At 34.1% G+C, this 24,768-nt stretch overlaps 1 protein-coding gene across 8 annotated transcripts in view; it reads right to left on the bottom strand.

Moving 5' to 3' along the window:
- Positions 1-24,768, bottom strand: part of ATRX (ATRX, chromatin remodeler) — a 262,193-nt gene that overhangs the window by 103,638 nt on the left and 133,787 nt on the right. For all 8 annotated transcript variants that reach the window (XM_011384940.2, XM_011384947.2, XM_011384944.2 and 5 more), the window contains 4 exons: positions 12,054-12,195; positions 11,043-11,152; positions 10,014-10,160; positions 9,676-9,853 (listed from right to left, as the gene is read on the bottom strand). In XM_011384940.2, coding sequence (XP_011383242.1) covers positions 9,676-9,853; positions 10,014-10,160; positions 11,043-11,152; positions 12,054-12,195 — 577 coding nt within the window. The remainder of the gene's footprint in view (positions 1-9,675; positions 9,854-10,013; positions 10,161-11,042; positions 11,153-12,053; positions 12,196-24,768) is intronic.

The raw sequence follows: 24,768 nt of genomic DNA, 5'->3' as shown, positions 1-24,768 counted from the left end.
CGTAAACAAATTAAAAAGAATCATGAGATCATATCACTAGATGCAGAAAAAGCCTTCGACAAAATACAGCATCTATTTATGATCAAAACACTTAAGAAAATCGGTATAGAAGGAAAGTATCTTAACATAATAAAAGCCATATATGACAAACTCTCAACCAATATTATACTTCATGGTGAAAAACTAAAAACATTCCCTCTTACAGTGGTCCCCAACTCCTGGGCCATGGACCGCTACTGGTCCATGGCCTGTTAGGAAAGGGGCTGTACAGCAGGAGGAGAGCAGTGGGCAAATGAGCAAAGAAGCTTCATCTGTATTTGCAGCCATTCTCCAGAGCTAACATCATCACCTCAGCTCCAACTCAGATAATCAGACATTAGATTAGCATAAGAGCACCAGTTCCTGGTGCCAAAAAGTCTGGAGACCGCTACTCTAAGATGAGGAATGAAACAAGGTTGGCTGCTATAACCGCTATTAAAAGAATTTGAAGATGACCCAAAGAAATGGAAAGATATTCTATGTTCTTTATTGGAAGAATCAACATAGTTAAAATGGCCTTATTTATTACCTAAACATTATACTGATTTACTGCAATCCCCATCAAAATCTCAATGGCATTTTTTAAAAAAATAGTACAAAAATCATCAGATTTGTATGGAAGCACAAAAGACTGTGAACTGCCAAAACAATCCTAAAGAACTAGAAGAAGGCCAGAGGTATCACTCTAATTTCAAATTACTCTACAAAGCAACAATAATCAAAACAGCATGGTATTGGCAGAAAAACAGGCACACAGACCAGTGAAACAGAACTGAGAGTCCAGAAGTAAATCCCTGTATATATGGGCAAATAATATTTTAAAAAGGAGCCAAAAAATATACAGTAGAGAAAGGAAAGCCTCTTCAATAAATGGTGCTGGGAAAACTGGAAAGCCACCTGCAAAAGAATGAAACTAGACTACTGCCCATCACCACACACCAAAATTTACTCAAAATGGATTAAGGACCTGAATATAAGACCTGAAACAAAAAACTTCACAGAAGAAAACATAAGAACTAAACTTAGACTTAGACTTAGAGAGGATTTTCTGAATTTGGACTTAGAGAGGATTTTCTGAATTTGACCACAAAGGCAAGGGAAGTAAAAGTAAAAATAAAAGAATGGGATTATAGCAAACTAAAAAGCTTCTATACAGCAAAAGAAACCATCAACAAGACAAAGAGGCAACCATTTGAATTGGAGAATATATCTGCTTCCAATAAGGGACCAATATCTAAAATATAAAAAGAACTCATACAACTCAACAATAAAAAACAACCGAATTATAAAATGGGCACAGGACCTGAACAAGAAGAGATACAAACGTTCGATAGACATATGAAAAGATGCTCAACTTCAGTTGTTATTAGAGAAATGCAAATTAAAACCACAATAATACCATCTCACTCCTATTAAGACTATTATCAAAAAAACAAGTACTAACAAATGTTGGAAAGGAAGTGGTAAAAAAGGAACCCTCATACACTGCTACTGCGAATGCAAAATCTGTATTAAGGAAAATACCTTAATATAATAAAGGCCATATGTGACTAAACCCTCAGCCAACATTATACTTAATGGTGAAAAACTAAAAACCTTCCCTCTAAGATCAGGAACAAGGTGAGGCTGTCCATTATCGCCACTGTTATTCAATATAACATTGGAGATCCTAGCGAGTGCAATCAGACAAGAGAAAGATTTAAAAGGCATCCAAATAGGAAAAGAAGAAGTCAGGTTGTCAACATTTGTGGATGACATGATTCTCTATATAAAAAATCCTAAAGATTTCCCAAGAACACTACTAGAAACAATAAGCAAATACAGTAAAGTCTCTGGATACAAAATCAATATTCAAAAATCCATAGCTTTCCTATATTCTAATAATGAAGTGTCAGAAAAAGAAGTGGAAAAATAATTCCTTTTGTAATTACAACAAAAAGAATAAAATACTTAGGAATAAATTTAACGAAACAAGTGAAGGACGTATATAATTGAATTTATAAGATCTATTAAAGGAAACTGAAGAAGATACAAAGAAATGGAAAGATATTTTGTGTTCTTGGATTAGAAGAATCAGCATAATAAAAATGACCTTATAACCCAAAGCATTATACAGATTTAATGCAATCCCCATCAAAATCTCATTGGCATTTTTTAAAAATATAGAACAATAAATCATCAGATTCGTATAGAAGCACAAAAGATCCCAAATTGCCAAAGCTATCCTGAGAAAAAAGAACAAGTCTGGAGGCATCAATCTGCCTGACTTCAAGTTACACTACAAAGCGACAGTAATCAAAACAGCGTGGCATTGGCAGACACACAGACCAGTGGAAAAGAATCGAAAGTTCAGAAGTAAACTCATATTGATATGGGCAAATAATTTTAGACAAAAAAGCCAAAAATATACAGTGGAGAAAGGAAAGCCTCTCCAATAAATGGTGCTGAAAAAACTGGAAAGCCACCTGCAGAAGAATGAAACTAGACTGTTGTCTATTGCCACACCAAAATTAACTCAAAACGGATTAAGGACCTAAATATAAGACCTGAAACAACAAGATGCATAGAAGAAAACATAGAAACAAAACTGAAAGATCTTGGAATTAAAGAAGATTTTATGAATTTGACCTCAAAAGAAAGGGAAGTAAAAGCTAAAATAAATAAATGGGACTACATCAAATTAAAAAGCTTCTGCTCAGCAAAGGAAAAAATCAGGTAAAGAGACAACCATCCGAATGGGAAAATATATTTGCAAGCAACACCTCCGATAAGGGCCTAATATCCGAAATATACAAAGCAACTCATACGACTCAATAACAACAAAAAAACAAATGATCCAATCAAAAAATGGGCAGAGGACCTGAACAGACACTTCTCCCTAGGGGACATACAAATGGCCAACAAATATTTGAAAAGATACTCAACATTGCTCGCTATTAGGGAAATGCAAATAAAAATCACAATGAGATACCATCTCACACCCGTTAGAATAGCTATAATCAACAGGACAAGTAATAAATGCTGGAGAGGATGCGGAGAAAAAAAAACCCTTATACACTGTTGGTGGGACTGGAAATTGGTACAGCCACTATGGACAACAGTATGGAGAGTCCTCAAAAACTAATTGATCTACCATATGATCCAGCAATCTCTCCACTGGGTATTTACCTCAAAGATTTGAAAACCCATATCCGAAAAGATATTTGTACACCGATGTTCATAGCAGCATTATTCACAGTGGCCAGGACATGGAAGCAACCAAAGTGTCCTACAACAGATTACTGGCTAAAGAAGCTGTGGTACATATATACAATGGAATATTACTCAGTCATAAGAAGAGATGAAATACTGCCATTTGCGACAACATGGATAGACTTTGAGATAATCATGCTAAGTGAAACAAGCCAGATAGAAAACTTGAAAATCATATATCACTTATATATGGGATATAAACCTAAAAGCAACGAATGAGCGGGAAAAACAAACAGAGACTCATGGACATGGACTATAGGCTGGTGGTTACCAGAGGACTATAGACTAGTGGTTACTAGTGGGGTGAGGGAGGAGAAGGGAGGTAGAAGTGGTAAAGGGGGTCAAATATAGGGTTTAGGGGGAGAGTGAAGTGGGTAAAGGGAATCAAATATATGGTAGCTGAAGGAAACTGGACTTTGAGTGGTAAACACACAAGAATATACAGATGACAAATGATAATGTACACGTGAAAATTATATAATTGTATTAACCAATGTCACTCCAATAAACTTTAATTAAAAAGAAATGGTAATAACTACATTCCTAAAAAAAAACAAAAAAAAACAACTGATTTCAACAATAGCAGTTGTCCAATAAGCCCCCGTCTCTTAGGCATTAGAAAAAATTCATCTTCTTCATGATTTCCAAATAATTGCTTCAGTATGACTGATTAAATAATATAATTATTATTCAGTATTCAGATAGGATTATGTAAATAGCAAAACATAATTTTTAAATTACTAATATACTTTCTAAAAATTAAAATCTATAGCCAGCTTTGTATCAAAAGGCTACATATTGTTTATTTTGAATCCTAAAATGTTTTCTAAAGAGAAAAAATACCTTTCACACAAGTGATTTAAATGATTTCCACCAGTGTTCCTGAGGGTGTGGTAAAACAGGTACTCTCAATACACTCTTTGTGGGAGTCTAAATCAGTCTGAATCTGTTAAAACGTAAACTGTATGCCTTCTTTAACCCATATTTTAATTTCTGAGAATTTATCTAAAAAAATATATTTCCACAAGTACTAAAAGATATACAAAATATCCTCTGAAGCAGTTACAATAGAAAATTAGAAACAATATAAAAGCTTGTCAAAGAGGGCTAATAAAATTATGGTATAATGCAATATTACAGAATTAAAATTAATGATGTAGATTTCTATGTACTAACCTTGAAAGATAAGTCAAATACATTACTAAACAAAAAGGAACAAGTTGCAGAATCTATATTATGACACCATTTGTATTTAAACAACTGCTTCTAAAAGGGTGATTTTATTTCACTATATACACATATATAGTGACATAAAGGATTAACCCTGCCCAAAGAAAGATTTGGTCTTTGCCTCCAGCTCCCGGGAAGTAACGTCTAAACCCTTGGGATGTCTTACCAGTGAGTCTATACTAACAATATGATTTATGAGACAGGGGGTGGGGTTTTGTACCTTTGGGTGATGTGACATCTTCTCAACTTTTGGAGGGGCTTGAGACTAAAATCACCCACATGGGTAGTCAACCATGCCTACATGATTAAGCGTAAACTCAAGACACCAAGGCTCAGATGAGTGTGACTTGTTGGCAATATTCCATGCATATTGTCATACATCACTGCTGGAAGTTAAGTGCTATCTATACGATTCTACTGACATATGGACCTCCCCTGAGCCCTCCCATATTTTCTTGTTGATTTTAATATGTATCCTTTTATTGTAATAATCCGAAATCATGAGTATCACAGCTGTTCTGAGTTCTGTGAGTCTTAGTGAATTACTGAACCTAAGGGTGGCCTTGGGAACCTCCAAACATTGCAAGATACATGCTAAAAAAAAAATCTGATTAAAAATGGGCAGAGGATCTGAATAGGCAGTTTTACAAAGAAGGCATACAAATGGCCAAGAGGTACACAAAAAGGTCCTCCACATCACTAATTATTGGGAAAATGCAAATGAAAACTACAGTGACATATCACTTTACACCTCTTAGAATGGCTATTATCTAAAAGACAAGCGATAACTAGTGTTGGTGAGGATGTAGAGATAAGGGAACCCTTGAACACTGTTGGTAAAAATGTGAATTAGTGCAGCCACTATGGAAAACAGTATGGAGGTTCCCCAGCAATTAAAAATAGAATTACCATATGATCTAATAATTTCATTGCTGGGTATATACCCAAAGGAAATGAAATCATTATCTCAAAGAGATACCTGTACTCCCATATTCATTGCAACATTATTTACAACAGCCAAGACATGGAAACAACCTAAGTGCCTATTGACAAATGTGGGGTACACATACAATGGAATATTATTCAGCCACAGAAAGGAAAAAAAAATCCTGTCATTTGTAACAACATAGATGTACTGTGAGAGCATTACGCCAAGTGAAATAAGTGAGACAAAGAAAGATAAATACTGTATGGTCACACGTGAAATTTCAAAAAACACACACAAACTCATAGATACAAACAGACTAGTGGTTGCCAGAGGTTTGGTGAGGTGGAAGGGAGGCATAACAGCTGAAGGTGGTAAAAAGGTACAATTTTCCAGTTATAAGATAAATAAGTCCTAGGGATGTAATGTACAGCATGGCAACTATAGTCGACAATACTGTATTATATATTTGAAAGTTGCTATGAAAGTAAATCTTAATAGTTCTCATCACAAGAAAAAAACTTTGTGTGGTGATGTATATTAACGACTTACTCTAGTGATCATTTTGCAACATATATGTATATCAAATCATTGTGTTGTGCAACTGAAACTAATATAGTGTTGTTTGTCAATTATATCTAAATAAAAAAATAATAAAAATACATGCTTGCATAAGCATAAAAAATTTATGGAAGGATATACATGAAACAGCAGTGGGACAGGGAGAAAGGGAACTATTATTTTTCAATACATACGTTTTTCTTCTGCTTGTGTTTTGCTTAAGAACATACACTGCTTTTACGATTTAACTTAAAAAACTATTTATTAACATGTCAATGGAATGAGAGGGAGCTTTTATCCTTAGTAAGGAAATCTGAGAGAATAAAAGTAGGAAGAAAGAATAAAGGTAATATACTCATTTATAACCCTGAGGCAATATAAAGTTAATGTTATTTATACTTTATTTATTAAGATAGAATTGTATATAACATTGCCTAACATTTAAGAAATTTGTAAATCTTTAATGTTTAAAAGGAATTGTTTTAATTAAAACATTGGAAATATATTTTATATTTAATTTTTTAAAATATATTTAATTAAATCTTGGAAATAATATTTTCTGGAAAACCTCATTCCAATGATATAAATGAAGAGGTAGGGTTTGAAAATAGCTTTACTTAGAAATCATTTTAGAGAATGCAGCAATGAGGCTCTGCAGAGTAGAAGAAAGGGGATTTAGAGAGAGACATGGAGAAAAGTTCTATTTAAAAATTCAAGCCTGGATGAAATGCTTCAGTACACTATGGAAATTTGTTATTACTTTATATAATTACACAGTCAGATTTATCTTGCTATTTAAATCTAACAGCAGCTTGAATTAATATCGTGTGCTTGTGTGTGTATGTAAAAAAGAATAAAGTACTGATACATGCTACAATATGGATAAACCTTGAAAATATTATGCTAACTAAAAGAAGCCCGATACTGTAAGATTTCATTTTATAAAATGTCCAGAAACATTTTTATAAAATGTCCAGAACAGGAAAATCCATTGAGACAGAAAGTAGATTGTTGGTTTCTAGGGGAGGGTGGGCACTTGGGAATGATTGCTAATGGGTACAGTGCTTGTTTTTGAAGTGATGGAAATGTTGTGGGATTCAATGGAATCGTTACTACGTTTGTACACCACCATGAATATTCTAAACGCCACAGAATTGTACACTTTATAATGGTTAAGTCAATTTTATGTTATGTGTATTTTACCACAATAACACACAAATGTATATATTTGTGTGTATACATGGATCTGTATACATGTCACCTAGTTCTGTCTGTTGAGAGGACCCAGAAGTAATGACACTCCAGCAGCAATAAACACACTCAGCACCCAGATCTTGGTCTGTAAACACCATTTTTCGATAAAAGAAACCACGGCTCCTTGTTGAAATAGATGATTCTGTGGCAGGGACAATATAACATTAGCCTGGAGCATCTTATAGTACCAGAAAGTAATGAAGTGCTTAAAACAAACAAACAAATGGAAGGATGAAATATCAAAGAGATACAGGAACCACCCTGGGAAAACTACCAATGGCCAAATTAGAACAATCTGAATAACAAAATAAACAACATAGTGTTACTTTATAATCTAACATATAAACTAATAATAGGTCAGTCTATACTAATATAAATCAATGAGTGATTAAATAAATGGATAAGAAAGAACAAAGCTTTCTTAAAGAAAAGTTTGAAATTTTATGTGTAGATATTGCCCACTACAGGAGATGGTGCTTAATTTCTGCCCTTCCCCTGTTTGGGTGAGCTAGAGTTAGTGACTGACTGCCAAAAAAAATAGAGACAGGTGAAAACAGTAACTTTATAGTAGAGAAATCTGACCACCACTACATTAATGAAGTGATGAAGTAAATCACCATGATGTCATATGGATCTAATGTATCCCTAATACAATGTGACAAGAAGGGTACCTCACCTCTAAATAAACATCCTTTCAAAAACCTATAACCCCAGTCTAACCACAGGAAAAACAACAAACAGACTAGTGAACATTCTACAGGATACTTGAACAGTATTCCTCAAGATTGACAGGATAATGAAAAACAAAGACTGAGAAACCATCAAAGATCAGAGAAGACTGTGGAGACATGACAGTTAAATCCAATATGGTATCCTGGATCAGATCTTGGAACAGAATGCAGACATTAATAGGAAAACAGGTGAAATTCAAAAACAGTTTAGAATTTAGTTAACAACAATGCCAACAATGTATAAATTTCTTAGTTTTGGCAAATCTACCATGGCAATGTAGTAAGGTGTTAGTGGGGGGAATCTAGGTGCAGGGTATACAAAAGCTTTCTTTACTATCATTTAGACTTTTCTGTAAACAAAAGATTATTCTCAAATAAAAAGTTTAAATGTCACTAAATGATTTACATGGAAAAATAAACATTACTCTTCATGTAAGGAGTTTTAATTTCTTTTTTATTTCCTCATGAAAGAAATCAAAACATTAAGCATTTGAAACTGTTGTTTTAAATTGTTCTAAGAAACACTTGTGAAAAATATGCTGTAATACTAATCACCAGCTTATAGTTCTCTGATGATAAAAGTATCACAGGACTTTTAGATGACTTTTAATCATGGGAAAAAGATAAACATATTATTAGGCCTTAGATTTATAATCGCATTTACTTTGGCAGATGTTAATTATATCACCATCTTAAAAAAAGAGGCAAAAGGGTACAAACTTTCAGTTGTAAGATGAATTAAGCTCCTAGCATCTAATGTATAACATGGTGACTATAGTTGATAACACTGCATTGTATAACTGAAATTTGCTAAGAGCAGAACTTAAATGTCCTCATCAAAAAAAGGTAAATATATGAGGTGATGGATGTGTAACTTGATGGGGGTATCCTTTCACAATGTACATCAAATTACGTTGTACACTTTAAGTACCTTACAATTTTTTGTCAATTACACCTCACTAAAGCTGAAAAAAATAAAAATTTTAAAATAAAATAAATAAAAAGAGGCAAACCCATGTTATTTTTAAAGTGAAAATTAGACTTTCTCAACAAACATCCAAAATCACAGTGTCTTAAAGTAATTAGATACAAGATAAAAACTGAAAGGAAAATTATAGATACAAATGAATTGAAATTAATTAGTTTTCTGATAGTACAAGTTGCTGTTTTTCCAACTGCCAAAAAAAGAGTCAAATATTTGGATCTCATGAAGATTATTGTCATAAGATTGACAATATTGCAAATATTAACCTTCATTGTGATCACCTTTTAAAGGAGAAAAAAAAGCATGCAGCAATTCTTCTAATGGCATAAAGTTGGGAAAGAAACTTAAGAACTATTTTCAGAGTATGGAGAGAGCTCTTGTTATCATCTAACATTCAGACAGTTGGAAGCACCTGCAACTGTGATACAGGCATCGATAAATTTCTAATTGTTTACAAGGTCTCCCCTGAAAACCTCAAACACTTCCAGACTCAGCACATACATTCTGAACAGCTGGCAACATTAAGGGTGATTTCATCTTAATAAAACTATACTAAGAAACAAAAAGAAGGCAAAAACCTAAAGAAAAAATTAAAACCAGCTACTTAGTAGTTGCTCAATTAGTACTTGTTAAATAAAACATAAAACACATTTTTTATTCAACTTGCTTCTCGATCTCAGTGCCCATTAATATCTTACCTGGATCAACCAAAGCTTTGTTAAATATTTCTTTAAGTTTCCTACTCTTCACATTCCTTCCTTGAGCAAGATTTCTGTACATCTCATAGCCTATGATCATAACACCACCATCTTCTTGCCACCTCTGAAGCATGTAGCTTCTCTCCTGAGGACGTTTCACAGTTGCTAATTCAGAGACCTTTTGTGGGAAAACAAAGATTTTGAAAGGTAGATATTAGGAATGTACAAATACTAAATATTCCCATTGAAATATGCATCATTGGTAATGAAAAATCTTTTTACTACACAAATTTCATGCAGTATAAAAAACATTTAAATGTTTTTTCTTTAAAATATACCTCAAGTTTCTCATCATCTTTTAATCCCTCTTGCCACTTCTCAAATTCATTCATCCAATTCAAAGCAGTATTAAGAGGACAAACCACTAAAGCTGTGCTGAAATCCAACTTCTCACACAAAAGAACCGTATGAAGAAAACTAACCACCTATAAGAAAACAAATTAAGTTGCCACCTTCATTTCAATATCCATAAAAAAGTCAATAAATCAAGCAATCTTATGATTCAATAGCTGTTTTTTTCTTTAAACAATAAAGCAGCCAACCAAAGGTCACAATTTCCAAACCAGGCGAAGTACAAGGAAAGAGAAATAGTATGTTGAAAGCGGGAGTTCAAGTAGATGATATAGAAGGCCCTTCCAACTCTAAAGCTCCATGATTGTATGATCAATAAAAATAATATGAATATAAGAAATAACCACACTAAAACAGCTACTAAGTCCCTGGTCTCCACAGAAAGTCCCTACAACCTTTCAGAAAATATCACTGCCCATTTAAAAGAGAAATGTGTTATAGAGTACTTTTCCATTTTAAAGTGTTCTGAATCTACAATAATTACCTTACGATTTAAAATTACAAATATATTCACTAATTTCGCATCTTTGCTACTATTCAGAAATATAGTATTTTAACAGTAAAAACTGTTATGCTCTCATTACTGTAGGATCATAGACTGTTAAAAAATTGTAAAGGAAGTCCATTTCTACCTCAGAATCTTCGCAGATTTTACTGGCTATGCCTGTATTCCCATTCCTTCTCATTAGGATCTCTGCTCAAACATCACCTCCTAAAGGATGCTCTCTCTCTCTTTTCTCCCTTAATACTTATCTGAAAGTACACACTTCTTATTTTATTTGATTAAAATCTCTCGTCACCACCAGAATAAAGTTCTTGGTGGGGGGGACCTTGTTATTTTTGTTCATTGATTTACCTCCAGCCCCTTTAACTGTGCCTGGGACATTGTAGAATCCTATATATATTCTTGAATTAATGAATGCTTAACAAGAGAATATCCCTATTCATATTCTTACCTGTAAAGTCTTACCAAGGCCCATACAGTGGGCGAGAATACATCCTGAACCCGGAGATTTCTTTGTTTTTTTTACAGATTCACAGCAGCAATCCCACATAAACTGAACACCTAAAAGTAACAACTTCATTAAGTTCAATTTAAAGTCCGAAGTTAAAAATTTTCCTTTATAAACACATAAAAACATTACCAAAACTTCTAAGAAACAGAATTTTTAAAAATGGATAAAAAATATCTTAAATGTAAATGAGGACACCATAACCCTAAGATTAACTAGAAAAAACACAGTGAACACAACAAGCATACAACAGCGTGACTTTCATTCAGCTTATCTAAGATATCAAAGTAGACTTCTATTCCCTGGGAAAATCAAACATATGAAAAATCTAAAACAGAAATTTTATCCAAAAAATAAACAGATTTCTATCAAATATACTTTCATGTTTATTGAGTCAATAAAAACAAAAAAGGAGATAATGTATCATTTCTCCCTTTATTCACTGGCAAAGACTTAATAAGAAAGGGGGCTGGCTACCCAAGGAATAGCACTGTAGAACTTTCCTTATGAAGTCATTCATATACACATTAAAAACTGACTTATTAATTCCACTCTAACAAAGTAGAGGACAGGGATGATTTGGAAACTTTTTAATACCAATGTAGAAATATTATGAACAAACATACCTGAAAATGCTGAAATAGCATTTCCTGGAGAAGGCTTTTAACTAACTGTACCTCTCCCTACTCCACAGCTGCCCTTAGCCAACCACTGCAGACTAGGTGAAATCCACTTACCACACTTACCCATTTGTAAGTGGCACTTAATTCCCCTTTTGTAACTCGCATTATCTGTACAATCAATTTTGTTTTTCCTCATTTGCATATGTGCTCCATAAGCGCAGGGATCGTGTTTGTTTTGCTCACCAATATACCTCCAATGCTTAGCATAATGTGAGGCACACAAAAACACCAAAAATGGTAAAACATAACTAAAAATCTAATAGTTTCTTACCATCTACTTGATGGGGTTTCAATTTGATAACCATATTTCTATGAACCTGCACTAAAGGTTCCTTGGTTTCTTCATCTTCATCTAAAACCAACTTGGTTGTTATTGGACACTTAGTGGGTGACGCATCTTCAATTTCTATTACCTACAAGAAAGGGAATTATGGTTAAGCTCATAGAAATCTTTTAAGCAATGGTGAAGTATTAGTCTAATAAAAGAAATTTTCCAAAAAAATACCTGCTTCCAAATGACACATCCACTATTTTGTTTCAATAAGACCAGGAGATATTGCAGGTTTACACGTTTTCCAAAATCAAAAACCTCCACAATACTTTGAATCACTGTGGTAATGTCAATAATTTAGCTCATTGGTTCTCACCCTAAGTATCTCACCACATGGTATTGGTGGACCTGTGTGATAAGTAGTGCTCTAAAGTAATCAAAGGCACCACCAGTGAAATTTGAATAGGCACGTGGCTACCAAACATAGATGCTTCTATTCTTCTAAACGATAACTGAAAATGTATAAGGGCACGTAACGGTTGTCACAATGACTAGTCAGGACTAGTATTTAATGGAAAAAAAAAAGGGAAGTTAAATATAAATGTTACACAATGTGAAAGACAGTTGGAAACAAGAACTGTCCCACTCAAGATATCAAAAGACTGCCACTGAAAATAAGTCCTATGAAAGGAAAAAAAATTGAGACCCACCAGCTGGCTCGAAAGCATTACAACAATATCTTCTAATTCGAAAGAGTAACAATAAACTCAAGTTTCTTACTTAAAAGAAAATGTAAAAAGATATATATATATATATATATATATATATATACAAGAACACGTGTGTATATATTTTTTGTTGTCTTTTTTTTTTTTTGTGGTGACACTGGTTAACGAAACCCAGGAAGTTTCAGGTGAGCAATTTAGCAATAAGGTGTGTGTGTGTGTGTGTGTGTGTGTGTGTGTGTGTGTGTGTGTGTGTGTGTGTGTGTGTGTGTGTGTGTTCTAGATCTGATAGCTGCTATATATACACACGCATACATACATACATACACACACACAGCATTGTGTGTTCACCTCCCACAGTTAGATTTTTTAGTGACCACATATTTGACCCCTTTTGCCCCATTTACCTCCCTCCTCCCCACTCCTCCCCTACCCTACAGTAAAGAGTAGCCTATTGTCCATGTCCATGAGTCTCTGTTTCTCATGTGTGTTTGTTGCTTATAGGTTTATATCCCACATATAAGTGATATCATGTGGTTTTCAACTTTTTCTATCTGGCTTATTTTGTTGAGCACGATTATGTCAAGGTCCATGCATGGGGTTGCAAATGGCAGTATTTCATCTCTTCTTATGGCTGAGAAATATTCCATTGTATATATGTACCACCACTTCTTTAGCCAATCATCTATTGTAGGACACTTCACTTGCTTCCATGTCCTGGCCACTGTGAATAATGCTGCTATAAACATCAGTGTGCAAATATCTTTTCGGATATGGGTTTTCAAGTCTTTTGGATAAATACCCAGTAGAGGGATTGCTAGATCATATGGTAGATCAATTCTTAGTTTTCTGAGGAACCTCCATACTGTTTTCCATAGTGACTGTACCAATTTTCAGTCCAACCACCAGTAAATGAGTTCCTTTTTCTCTGCATCCTCTGCAACATTTGCTATTACTTGTCCTGTTGATAATAGCTATTCTAAAAGATGTGACATGGTATCATTATGGTTTTGATATGCATTTCAATAATAGCTAGCTATGTTGAGCATCTTTTCATGTTTGTTGGCCATTTGTATGTCTTCTTGGGAGAAGCATCTGTTCAGGTCTTCTGCCCATTTTTTAATTGGATCATTTGGGTTTTTTGTTATTTAGTTGTATAAGTTCTTTATATATTTTGGATATTTGGCCCTGATTGGAGGCGTTGCTTGCAATTGGTCTTCTCCCATTCAGATGGCTGTCTCTTTGCCTTGTTAACTGATTCTTTTGCTGTGGAAAACTTTTTAGTGTGATGTAGTCCCATTCATTTATTTTTGCTTTTATTTCACTTGCCTTTGAAGTCAAATTCATAAAATCCTCTTTAAGTCCAAGGTCTTTGAGTTTAGTTCCTATGTTTTCTTCTATGCAATTTATTGTTTCAGGTCTTATATTCAGGTGCTTAATCCACTTGAGTTCATTTTTGTGTGTGGTGATTGACAACAGTCTAGTTTCATTCTTTTGCAAGTGTCTTTCCAGTTTCCGCAGCACCATTTATTGAAGAGGCTTTCCTTTCTCCACTGTATGTTCTTAGGTCTTTTGTCGAAATTTATTTTCTCATTTATACATGGGTTTATTTCTGGATTCTCAATTCTGTTCCACTGGTCTGTGTGTCTGTTTTTCTGCCAATTCCATGCCGCTTTGTAGTATAATTTGAAGTCAAGCAGAGTGATGCCTCCAACCTGTATCTTTTTTCTCAGGATGGCTTTGGCAATTCGAGGATTTTTGTACTTCCATACAGATCTGATGATATTTTGTTCTATTTATTTAAAAAATGATGGGGGATTTTGATGGGATTTGCATTAAATCTGTATAATGCTTTAGGTAATAAGGTCATTTTAACTATGTTTATTCTTCCAATCCAAGAACACGAAATACCTTTCCATTTCATTGTATCTTCTTTAATTTCTATTAATAGAGTCTTATAGTTTTTATTATATAGGTCTTTCACTTGTTTTGTTAAATTTACTTCTAGGTATTTTATTCTTTTCATTGGAATTGCAAAAGGAAGTATTTTTTTCACTTCTTTTTCTGACACTTCATTATTAGAGTATAGGAAAACTATGGATTTTTGAACGTTGATTTGTATCCAGAGATTTTACTGTATTTGCTTATTGTTTCTAGTAGTGTTCTTGGGGAGTCTTTAGGGTTTTCTATATAGAGAATCTTGTCATCTGCAAATAGTGACAGTTTGACTTCTTCCTTTCCTATTTGGATGCCTTTTAAATCTTTCTCTTGTCTGACTGCACTTGCTAGGACCTCCAATGTTATACTGAATAACAGTGGCGATAGTGCACAGCCTTGCCTTGTTCCTGATTTTAGAGGGAAGGTTTTTAGTTTTTCACCACTAAGTATAATGTTGGCCGAGGGTTTGTCATATATGGCCTTTATTATGTTAGGGTATTTTCTTTCTATAACGATTTTGTTAAGTGTTTTGATCATAAATGGATGCTGTATCTTGTCGAAGGCTTTTTTCTGCATCTATTGATATGATCATATGATTCTTATTTTTTAATTTGTTTATGTGGTGTATCACATTAATCAATTTGCATATCTGAACCAACTCTGTGCCCCTGAAATGAAGCCCACTTGATCGTGGTTTATAATCCTTTTAATATGCTGCTGTATTCGGTTCACTAGTATCTTATTTAGGATTTTTGCATCTGTGCTCATGAGAGATATTGGTCTGTAGTTTTCTACTTTTATGTTATCTTTAACAGGTTTTGGTCTCAAGGTAATACTGACCTCATAGAATGAGTTAGGAATGCCTCCCCTTCAAGTTTTTTGGAAAAGTTTGAGAAGAATAGGTATTAAATCTTCTTTGAATGTTTGGTAGAATTCATTGATGAAGCTATCTGGTCCTGGACTTTTACGTTTTGGTTTGTTGGTTTTTGTTGATTGTTTCAATTTCCATACTGCTGATCAGTATATTTAGATTTTCCAGTTCTTCTTGATGCAGTCTAGGTAGGTTGCAGCTTTCTAGTACTTGTCCATTTCTTCTAGGTTATTAAATTTGATGTTATATAATTTTTGATATTATTCTTGTATGATCCTTTATGTTTCTGCAGTGTGTCATCATTTATCCCTTTTATCCCTGATTTTGTTTGTTTGTCTTTTCTCTTTTTTTCTTTAGTCAGTCTAGCCAGGGCTTTGTCAACTGTAATGACCTTCTCAAGAAACCAGCTCTTTGTTGCACTGATTTTTTTCTATTGTACTTTTATTTACAATTTCATTTAATTCTGCTCTATTTTTTATTATTTCTTTCCTTCTGTTGACTTTAGGCTTCATTTGTTCTTTTTTTCTTGTTTTTTAAGATGAAGCATGAGATTGTTTATTTGGGCTCTTTCTTGTTTTTGTAGATATGCCTGCAATGATATGAAATTTCCTCTTGAGACAACTTTTGCCATGTCCCAAAAGATATGATATGTTGGATTATCATTGTCATTCGTTTCTATATATCTCTTGGTCTTTTTATTTCTTCCCTGACGCAGTTATTCTTCAGGAGCATGTTGTTTCATCTCCATGTATTTGTGGTTCTTCCTGATTTTTTACAGTTGATTTCCAGCTTGAAAGCATTATGATCAGAGAATATTGTTGGTATGATTTCAACCCTCTTATATTGAGGCTATCTCTTGTCCCAGTATGTGGTCAATCCTTGAGAATATTCCATGTGCACTAGAGAAGAAATGTATAAGCAGCACTTTGGGGATGAATGGCTCTGTATATGTCTATTATGTCCAGCTGGTCTAATGTGTCATTTAAGGATGTTATTTCTTTATTGCTTTTCTCTTTTGACGATCTGTCCATATCCGACAGTAGGGTATTTAGGTCCCCTACTACGATAGTATTTTGGTCTGTTTATCCCTTTAGTTCTGTTAATAATTGCTTTACATATTTCGGGGCTCCCTGATTGGCAGCACAGATAATAATAAGTGTTATGCCTTCTTGGTACATGATTCTCTTTATTATTATGAAATGTCTCTCAGTATTTTTCTTTACCTTTTTTATTTTGAAGTCTTTTTCATCCAATATGAAAAAGCTTTTCTCTGATTGCCATTTACTCGAAATGTCATTTTCTGCCCTTTCACTTTGAGTCTATACCTGTCTTTGGAACAGGGATGTGTCTCCTTGAAGCAGCATGTTTGGTTTTGTTTTTTTGATCCAATATGCACCTCTGTGTTTTTTTCTGTTTGTTTGTTTGTTTTTTGGTGAGTTCAGTCCATTTACACTTAGGGTGTTTATTGAAATATGAGGTTTCCTATAGCCTTTTTATCTTTTGCTTTCTGGTAGCTCGGTGCTTGTTATTTCCTTGTCCTTGTGTTTTCTTTTGTTTTGTTTTTTAGTTGGGTTTTGTGGATTTTCCCTCCGGTCCTTCTTTTATGTTATATACTTCAGTTCTGAATGTTCGGTGTGTGGTTACCATTACGAATATGTGGAGAATAGTTATATATATATAGTAGTCCATTTTCTTCTGCATGTGCCTTATCTCCATTACCCTTTGCGAATTTGGATATTTGAATCCTCCCCTTTTCTGTCATTGTTGTCCCAATTTGTCCCTATGTACGCTGAATGTTCATTACTATCTTTCTATAGCAAACCTCTTCGTATTGTTTAAGCTTATACTGCCTTGTTCTTAATAAGGGTTGCACTACTCTGCTTCTATCTGCCTGCTGGTCGCCTTACTCATAGTTATGTATTTTTTGTCATTTTGTTTTAGGTGAGGTGACCCCTTTCAGTATTTCCTGTAATGCGGGCCTCGTAGCGGAGAATTTCCTCAATTTTTTTTATATCTGGAAAGGTCTTTATTTCTCCTTCATATCTAAAAGAGAGCTTTGTTGGATACATCATTCTTGGCTGGTAGTTCCTTTCATTTAATAGTTTGAATATTTGATTACACTCCTTTCTGGCTTGTAAGGTTCGTGCTGAGAAGTGCGAGGATAATCTAATGAGTTTTCCTTTATAGGTTACCATCTTCTTTTCCCTGGCTGCTCCGAGAATCTTTCTTTGTTGTTGATTTTTGATAATTTTAATACAATGTGTCTTGGAGAAGGCCTTTTTGGGTTGAAATAATTGGGTGTCTGTTGACTTCTTGAATTCCAAACTCCAGCTCATTTCTTAGATTTGGGAAATTCTCGGCCAATATTTGTCTGAAAATGCTTTCTAATCCCTAATCTAATTTTTGCTGTCTTATCTCAAAGTCTGTCCAATATTTAATATACTCGAGAACCTTATAAGGTAGATATACAAGTACTCCCATTTTACAAATGAAAAAATAAACTGAGAAACAACAAAACTTAAGAGGATTGGGCTCTAGAGTCCATGCTCTTAACCACTACTCAATACTATTTTAATAAAGGAACTACTTATGTAAACAGTTTTATGGTTCCTTAAAATCAATAAAAATTCATGAGTTTAAAATTATAGGCATTATGATATTTAAGGAATAAAATTTTACCCAGTATTTTTTTTCTTATTTAGAACTGTAACTAGGAGCAAATGGATTATTTAATTTAATATTAACTATAGAAATTTTCAAACATAAAAGTAGACAGAATAGTATAATGAACCCTATTACACATTATCAGCTCAAAAAATTATCAACTTCTGGCCAGTTTTGTTTCAGTGGCAGACTCCCACTCCATTCTCCAACTCCTCAGATCCACCAAATGAATTTTGAAGCAAACCAGAGAAAGCAAGTCATTTCATTTGCAAGTGTTTTAGAATATATCTTTAAAAGGATACACTTTTTTTACAACCATAGCTAAAATATCATGGCATGTAAAAAAATTAAAAATAGGTCATAAGTATGTCATATTACCTGAATAGATAATGCATTTACATAAAACTGTAAATGATACACAAATCAAGATTAATACTACGAGAGAGTGTGGTTGAGTATAAATAATAAACAGCACAGGCCATTTAGGCTATTTCTTTTTTTTCTTTTTTCTTTTGACTTTATTCCCTACGCGGTACTCTCTATCCCCATGACCATTTTGTAACTACTAGTTTGTACTTCTTAATCTGTTCACCTTTTTCAGCCAGCCCAAACTCTATTTCAATGAGTTAAACTCTCTTAGCTTCAGTTTTTTCACCTATAAACTGGAAAAGATTACAGATAGCACTCACAGGGTTGCTGTGGAGATTAAATAAGGCAATGTATGCAAAACAGCTGGCATAGACTAAATATTCACTAAATTTTTATTGTGTCCTAAGCTTGGATATGTCCCAGCTTCATATCACTGGGACAAAGATGTTAGTCAAAATGGAAAATTCCTTTAATGTCTTGTCTTGTTTGCAAGGTGTGGTAGGTATAATATTAAAACAACCCCCAAGATTCCCACCCTCTGGTGTAAATACATTGTATAATCCCATCCTTTTGAGTGTGGTTGAGATCTGTAAATATGATGGATTATCATTCCCATAATTGGGTTACTAATCAGTTGGGTTTGATTTAATAAAAAAAGGAGATTCTCCTGGGTGGGCCAGATCTAATCAAGGTGAGCCCTTCAAAAGACTGAAGTGTAAGAGATGCTCTCTTACTGGTCTCAAATACGAGCAAACTGCCATGTTGTGAACAGAGATTTCTAGCAGCTAAGGACCTCATGCTATACCTACTAGAAAATTAAGTCTGCTAACAAACAGACTGGAAAATTATGCAAAGTCTTAGATGAAAACTGCAGTTCTAGCTAACACCTTAATTTCAACTTGGTGAGACACTGAACTGATGACCCAGTAGAGCCATTCTCAGCTAAACCACTTTCAAATTCCTGACTTACAGAACTTTGAGATAATAATTTTGTCATAAGAGGCTAAGTTTTTGGTACTTTCTGAATGCAGCAATAGAAAACTAATTACACTTTGGAATCATAAGTTTATTAATGACTTGGATAATTTTTTTGTTATTATGCTACTTTCAGGACTGGGCATTAGTGAATCTTCACTCTGACTGTAGGAAGAGATAATTTATAAAGAAACTATCTACTTATTATTACCAAGTAGATGTGTTTAATGCCCTCAAGCTCTAATATAGAAAATTTATATAATAATAAATAGACGGCAATGGAATGGGAGAACTTAGGACAAATGATACATTAAGCTATAGTAAAGAATGACTAAGCATGAAATGTATCCCACATCTGAAGTGATAAAAGAAAAAAAAAACATTTCACCAACATATTAAAAAGTCTGAGCCCCAGATGGGAGTGGGGTTGGGAGAATGGGTAGAAAAGGAGATAGGATTAAGAAGTACAAATTGGAGAGAGGAGAAAAAGGTGGCGTAGATGGTAGAGGCTCTGTTCATCTCTCTGGCAACCAAATCAAATTTGTGACGCAAACAAGAAGCAGCAGCAAAGAAAAATCACCTGGGATCTATATGAACAAGCCATACAACTATGGAGAAATCCAAAAAGCACTCTGCAATGGCAGAAGGTAGGATAGGGCAAGGATGAGGGGCTGCCAGGTCCCAAGTGGCTGAGTGAGACAGAGGTTGCGGCAGCAGCAGACGCCTCTTAAAGGGGCCTCATCAGTAAGCGGATCTTCGCGATGACGAACCCGCTTGCTCTAAATACCAGTGTCTGTTTGGCTGCGCGCAGGGGGCACCAGGGACTTACAGGGAGAGATTTTCGGAGTGAGGGCCTAGACAAGACGCGCTAGGTACAGAAGTGCGCCAGCATCCATTGTTCCCTGTTGAGCCCTCCCCGCTACCAGTGCACCAGACACAGGGCCGCCATAACTGTGATGTCATCAAACTGGATAACAGAGGTTGCTCCACCCAGAGGATTCCCTGAAATCCCTCCTCCCCTAACTTGTGGCCCCACCCAAGCCACATCCAGGGGTTATTCTCAGTGAGTCAGGTGCTCCTTGCTGAGACTCATACTGTTGAAGGCAGCTGATCTCGGTTTTTGATGTGGCCTTTTGAGGCAACTATAAGCACAGCATCTGTGGATTGCTTGCTGAATCTTAGAGGTGGCCCTGGAAGGCTAGAGGCTTGGGCTAAACTTGGCTTGCAGCTGAACCCCTCTCAGGACTGTGCCACTGGACAACTGCTTCACAAATCCACACTAATGAAACCGGGAGACTTAGGAGCTTTGCTTCATACATAGAAATAGACTTGGAAAGGCACTCAAAATGGGAAGACAAAGAAGCAGAAACCATATGAGAGAACAGAACAGAGATCCAGATATAATGGAGTCAAAGTAATCTAACAAGTGCATAGTTCAAAACACTGGTTATAAAGATACTCAATGAACTTTTGGGAAGTATAGAAGAATTCAGTGAGAACTTCAACAAAGAGATAAAAAACATAAAAGTGGAAATGGAAATTATAAAAGGGAACCAGTCTGGAATGAAGAACACATTATCTGAGATGAGAAGTATATTAAATGGAATAAATGAATAAACAAAGCGAATAAAGAAGAAGATCACATGCCCTATCTAGAGGACAGGACAGCCAATCAGGACACTCAATCAGAATGGCAAGAAAAAAGATGCCAAGACTATAAAAATAATTTAAGAAGGATAAGGGACACTATTAAGGCTCCAAATATTCGTCTGATTGGCATAACAAAAGAAAATCAAGACATTGAACAGCTGTCTGAAGAAATAATGATGGAAATCTTCCCTAACCTGGTGAAAGAAATGGACATAAAACCCCAAGAAGCTCAGAGAAATCCTTCCAAAAAGCAGGGATCCAAAGAGGCCCACACCAAGACACATCATAATTAAAATGCCAAAGGTTAAATACAAACAAAAAATATTAAAAGCGGCAAGAGAAAAAAATAACTACATATAAAGGAACACCCATATGACCGGCAGCTGATTTCTCAAAAGAAACTATGCAGGACAGAAGGGCTTGGCACAAAATATTTGAAAGGATGAAGACCTAGGATATACAACCAAGAATAATTTATCCAGCAAAACTATCATTTAGAGTTGATGGAAGATAAAGAGCTTCCCAGACAAAAATAAACTAAAGGAATTTATCACCACCAAGCCAGAATTACAGGAAATGTTGGAGGGACTTCTTTAAGAAGAAAAAACATGTATCAAAAACAGGAATAAAGAATGGTAACAACTACATTCCTATCAATAAGTACCTTAAATGGAAAAGAATTAAGTGTTCCAACCAAAAGAGAGTAGCGGAAAGGATAAGAAAACAAGACCCCTACATATGAAAAGGAAGTGAATGGAAAAAGACTGCTTTGATAAACCTAGAAGGTATTTAAGTCAGACAGAGAAAGATAAACACTATGTGATTTTACCTATATGCAGAATTTAAGGAATAAAAAGAACAAACCAATGAAAAACAGACTCACAAATATAGTGGACAATTTGGTGATGGACAGAGGGAAGGGGGATTTGGGGGACTGGTAGAATGGGGTAAAGGGTTAAAGAAGTACAAATTAGTAGCTGCACGGCATAGGGAATGCAATTAGCATTAATACACTGGCTAAGTGGAGGGTCAGGCAAAGGAGGGAGCAATTCAGGGGACCATTTTACTAACTATATAGATGTCTATCCAATATATGGTATACTTGAAACAAATTAAAATTTAAAAAATTAGAAAAAAAAGTACAAATTGGTAGTTACAAAATAGCTATGGGGATATAAAGCATAGCATAAGAAATATAGTCAATAATATTGTAATAACTATGTACAGTGTCAGATGGGTACTTAGATTTATCAGGGTACTATCATTTTGTAAATTACATAAATGTCTAATAACCATGTTGTATAACTGAAACTAATATCATATGCCAACTGTAATTTAAAAATATCTATTAAAAGTAAAATTGCATTTGAAGAAATTAAACATTCATTTATAATTACGAAACAGAAATAATATATTTAAAATTACTAAAATGGTTTTTATGTAAAATTAAAATGACTATATGTAGAAAATCCTCATGAATCTACAAAAAAGCTACTAGAACTAGTAAGAGAATTTAGCAAGGTCACAGACCGAAAGGTCATTAAATCCTTGAAATTTCATTTGACATAACATCAGAAAACGTTAACTACTTAGGGATAAATTTAGCAAAATATGTACTAGATTTGTACAGTGAAAACTACAAAATACTGCTAAGAGAAATAAAAGGAGAACTAAATAAATGGAGAAATATATTATATTGATGTAACATTAGACAAAATACTGTTAAAATATCACTGATGTAAAGATCCAACAGAATCTGAATAAAAGTTCCAGGAAGACTCTTGTAAAAATCAACAAAATCATACTAAAATTTATACAGAAATGAAAATAACTAAAAATATTCAAAATAAATCTGAAAAACTGAAACAAAGTTTTAGTAGTTATAGTATCTGATTTTAAGTCTTACTATAAAGTATCAGATTACAGTAACCAAGACAGTGTATTAGCTTGATAGACACGTATATCTATTAACTCATAATTATATGATCAATTGATTTTTGACAAAGATGTGAATGTAATTCAACGGAGAAACAAGTCTTTTCAACCAATGGTGCTAGAATAACTGTTTATACAGGAAAAAACATGAAATTTTACCCATACCTCACATATTATTTGCTCAAATTAACACCAAAGGGATCATAAATTTAAACTTAAAAGTGAAAATTTCATAACTTTTAGAAGAAATCGTATAAAAAAATGAATTTGCAACCTTGAGTAAACCAAGATCACTTAAAACAGGACACACACACACACAAAACTGATGAACAGGATTTCATCAGAATTCCTAAATTCTGCTTTTTGAAAGACACCATTAAAATTTTTTAAAAGGCACGAAGGAAGAAAATACTGTACAATACCTAGACATGAAAAAGGACTTGATACAAAATATACAAATAACTATCACTGCTAAATAAATACAAATACGTCCCACGAAAACAGCCAATGATGTAAATGAACATATTACAAGGATATACAAATGGCCATTTAGCACATGAAAGGATGTTTAACATCATTAGTTATCAGAGAAACAGAAATTAAAATAACAACAAAATACCAGTACACATCTATTAAAATGGCTAAAATTTTAAAAGCTTACAATAACTAATGTTACTAAGGATATGGAGAAATTGGAACTCCCCATACATTGCTGGTAGAAATTCAAAATGTTGCAGCCTCATTGGAAAACAATTTTACAGTTTATTATAGTGTTAAACACACACAAACACACACACATACATGAAATTGAATCAATTAATTAATAAACTTCCAAAGCAGAAAGCACCAGGTCATATGGGTTCATTGGTGAATTCTACCAAACATCTAAGGAAGAAATTATACCAATTCTCTACAATCTCTCTCAGATGATAAAGCAGAAGTACTTTCAGCATTACTCTAATACCAAAACCAGACAAAGATACTACAAGAAAACTACAGACTGATATCTCTCATGAACATATGCAAAAATTCTCAACAAAACATTAGCAAATCAAATCCAAAAATATATAAAAAGAATTATACAAACGACCAAATGGGATTTATCCCAGGAATGGAAGCCTGGTTCAACATTCAAAAATTACTATAGTCCCTTCACATCAACAGGCTTAAAAAATCACATGATTATATCAATAGATGCAGAAAACGCATCTGACAAAATCCAACACCCTTTCATGATAAAAATTCTCGGTAAACTAAGAATAGAAGGGAACTTCCTCAACTTGATAAAGATTATTAGAGACCTGCAGCTAACATCATAACTTAATGGTGAGAAACTGTAAGGTAAGAATGTCCCCTCTAATCATTCCTTTTCAACATCATACTAGAAATTCTAGCTAATGTAATAAGACAAGAAAAGGACATAAAAGGTACATGGATTGAGAAGGAAGAAATAAAACTGTCTTTGTTTGCAGATGAAATTATCTTCTATGTAGAAAATCCAAAAGAATTAACTAAAAAGTTCTGGAACTAAGTGATTACAGGAAGGTTGCAAGATATAAGGTTAATATACAAAAACTAACTGCTTTCC

The sequence above is a fragment of the Pteropus vampyrus genome, unplaced genomic scaffold (assembly GCF_000151845.1).
Source record: "Pteropus vampyrus isolate Shadow unplaced genomic scaffold, Pvam_2.0 Scaffold635, whole genome shotgun sequence".
Taxonomy (NCBI): Eukaryota; Metazoa; Chordata; class Mammalia; order Chiroptera; family Pteropodidae; genus Pteropus; species Pteropus vampyrus.
Note: the sequence above shows the minus strand (reverse complement) of the source record. Positions and strands in the feature narration are given on the sequence as shown.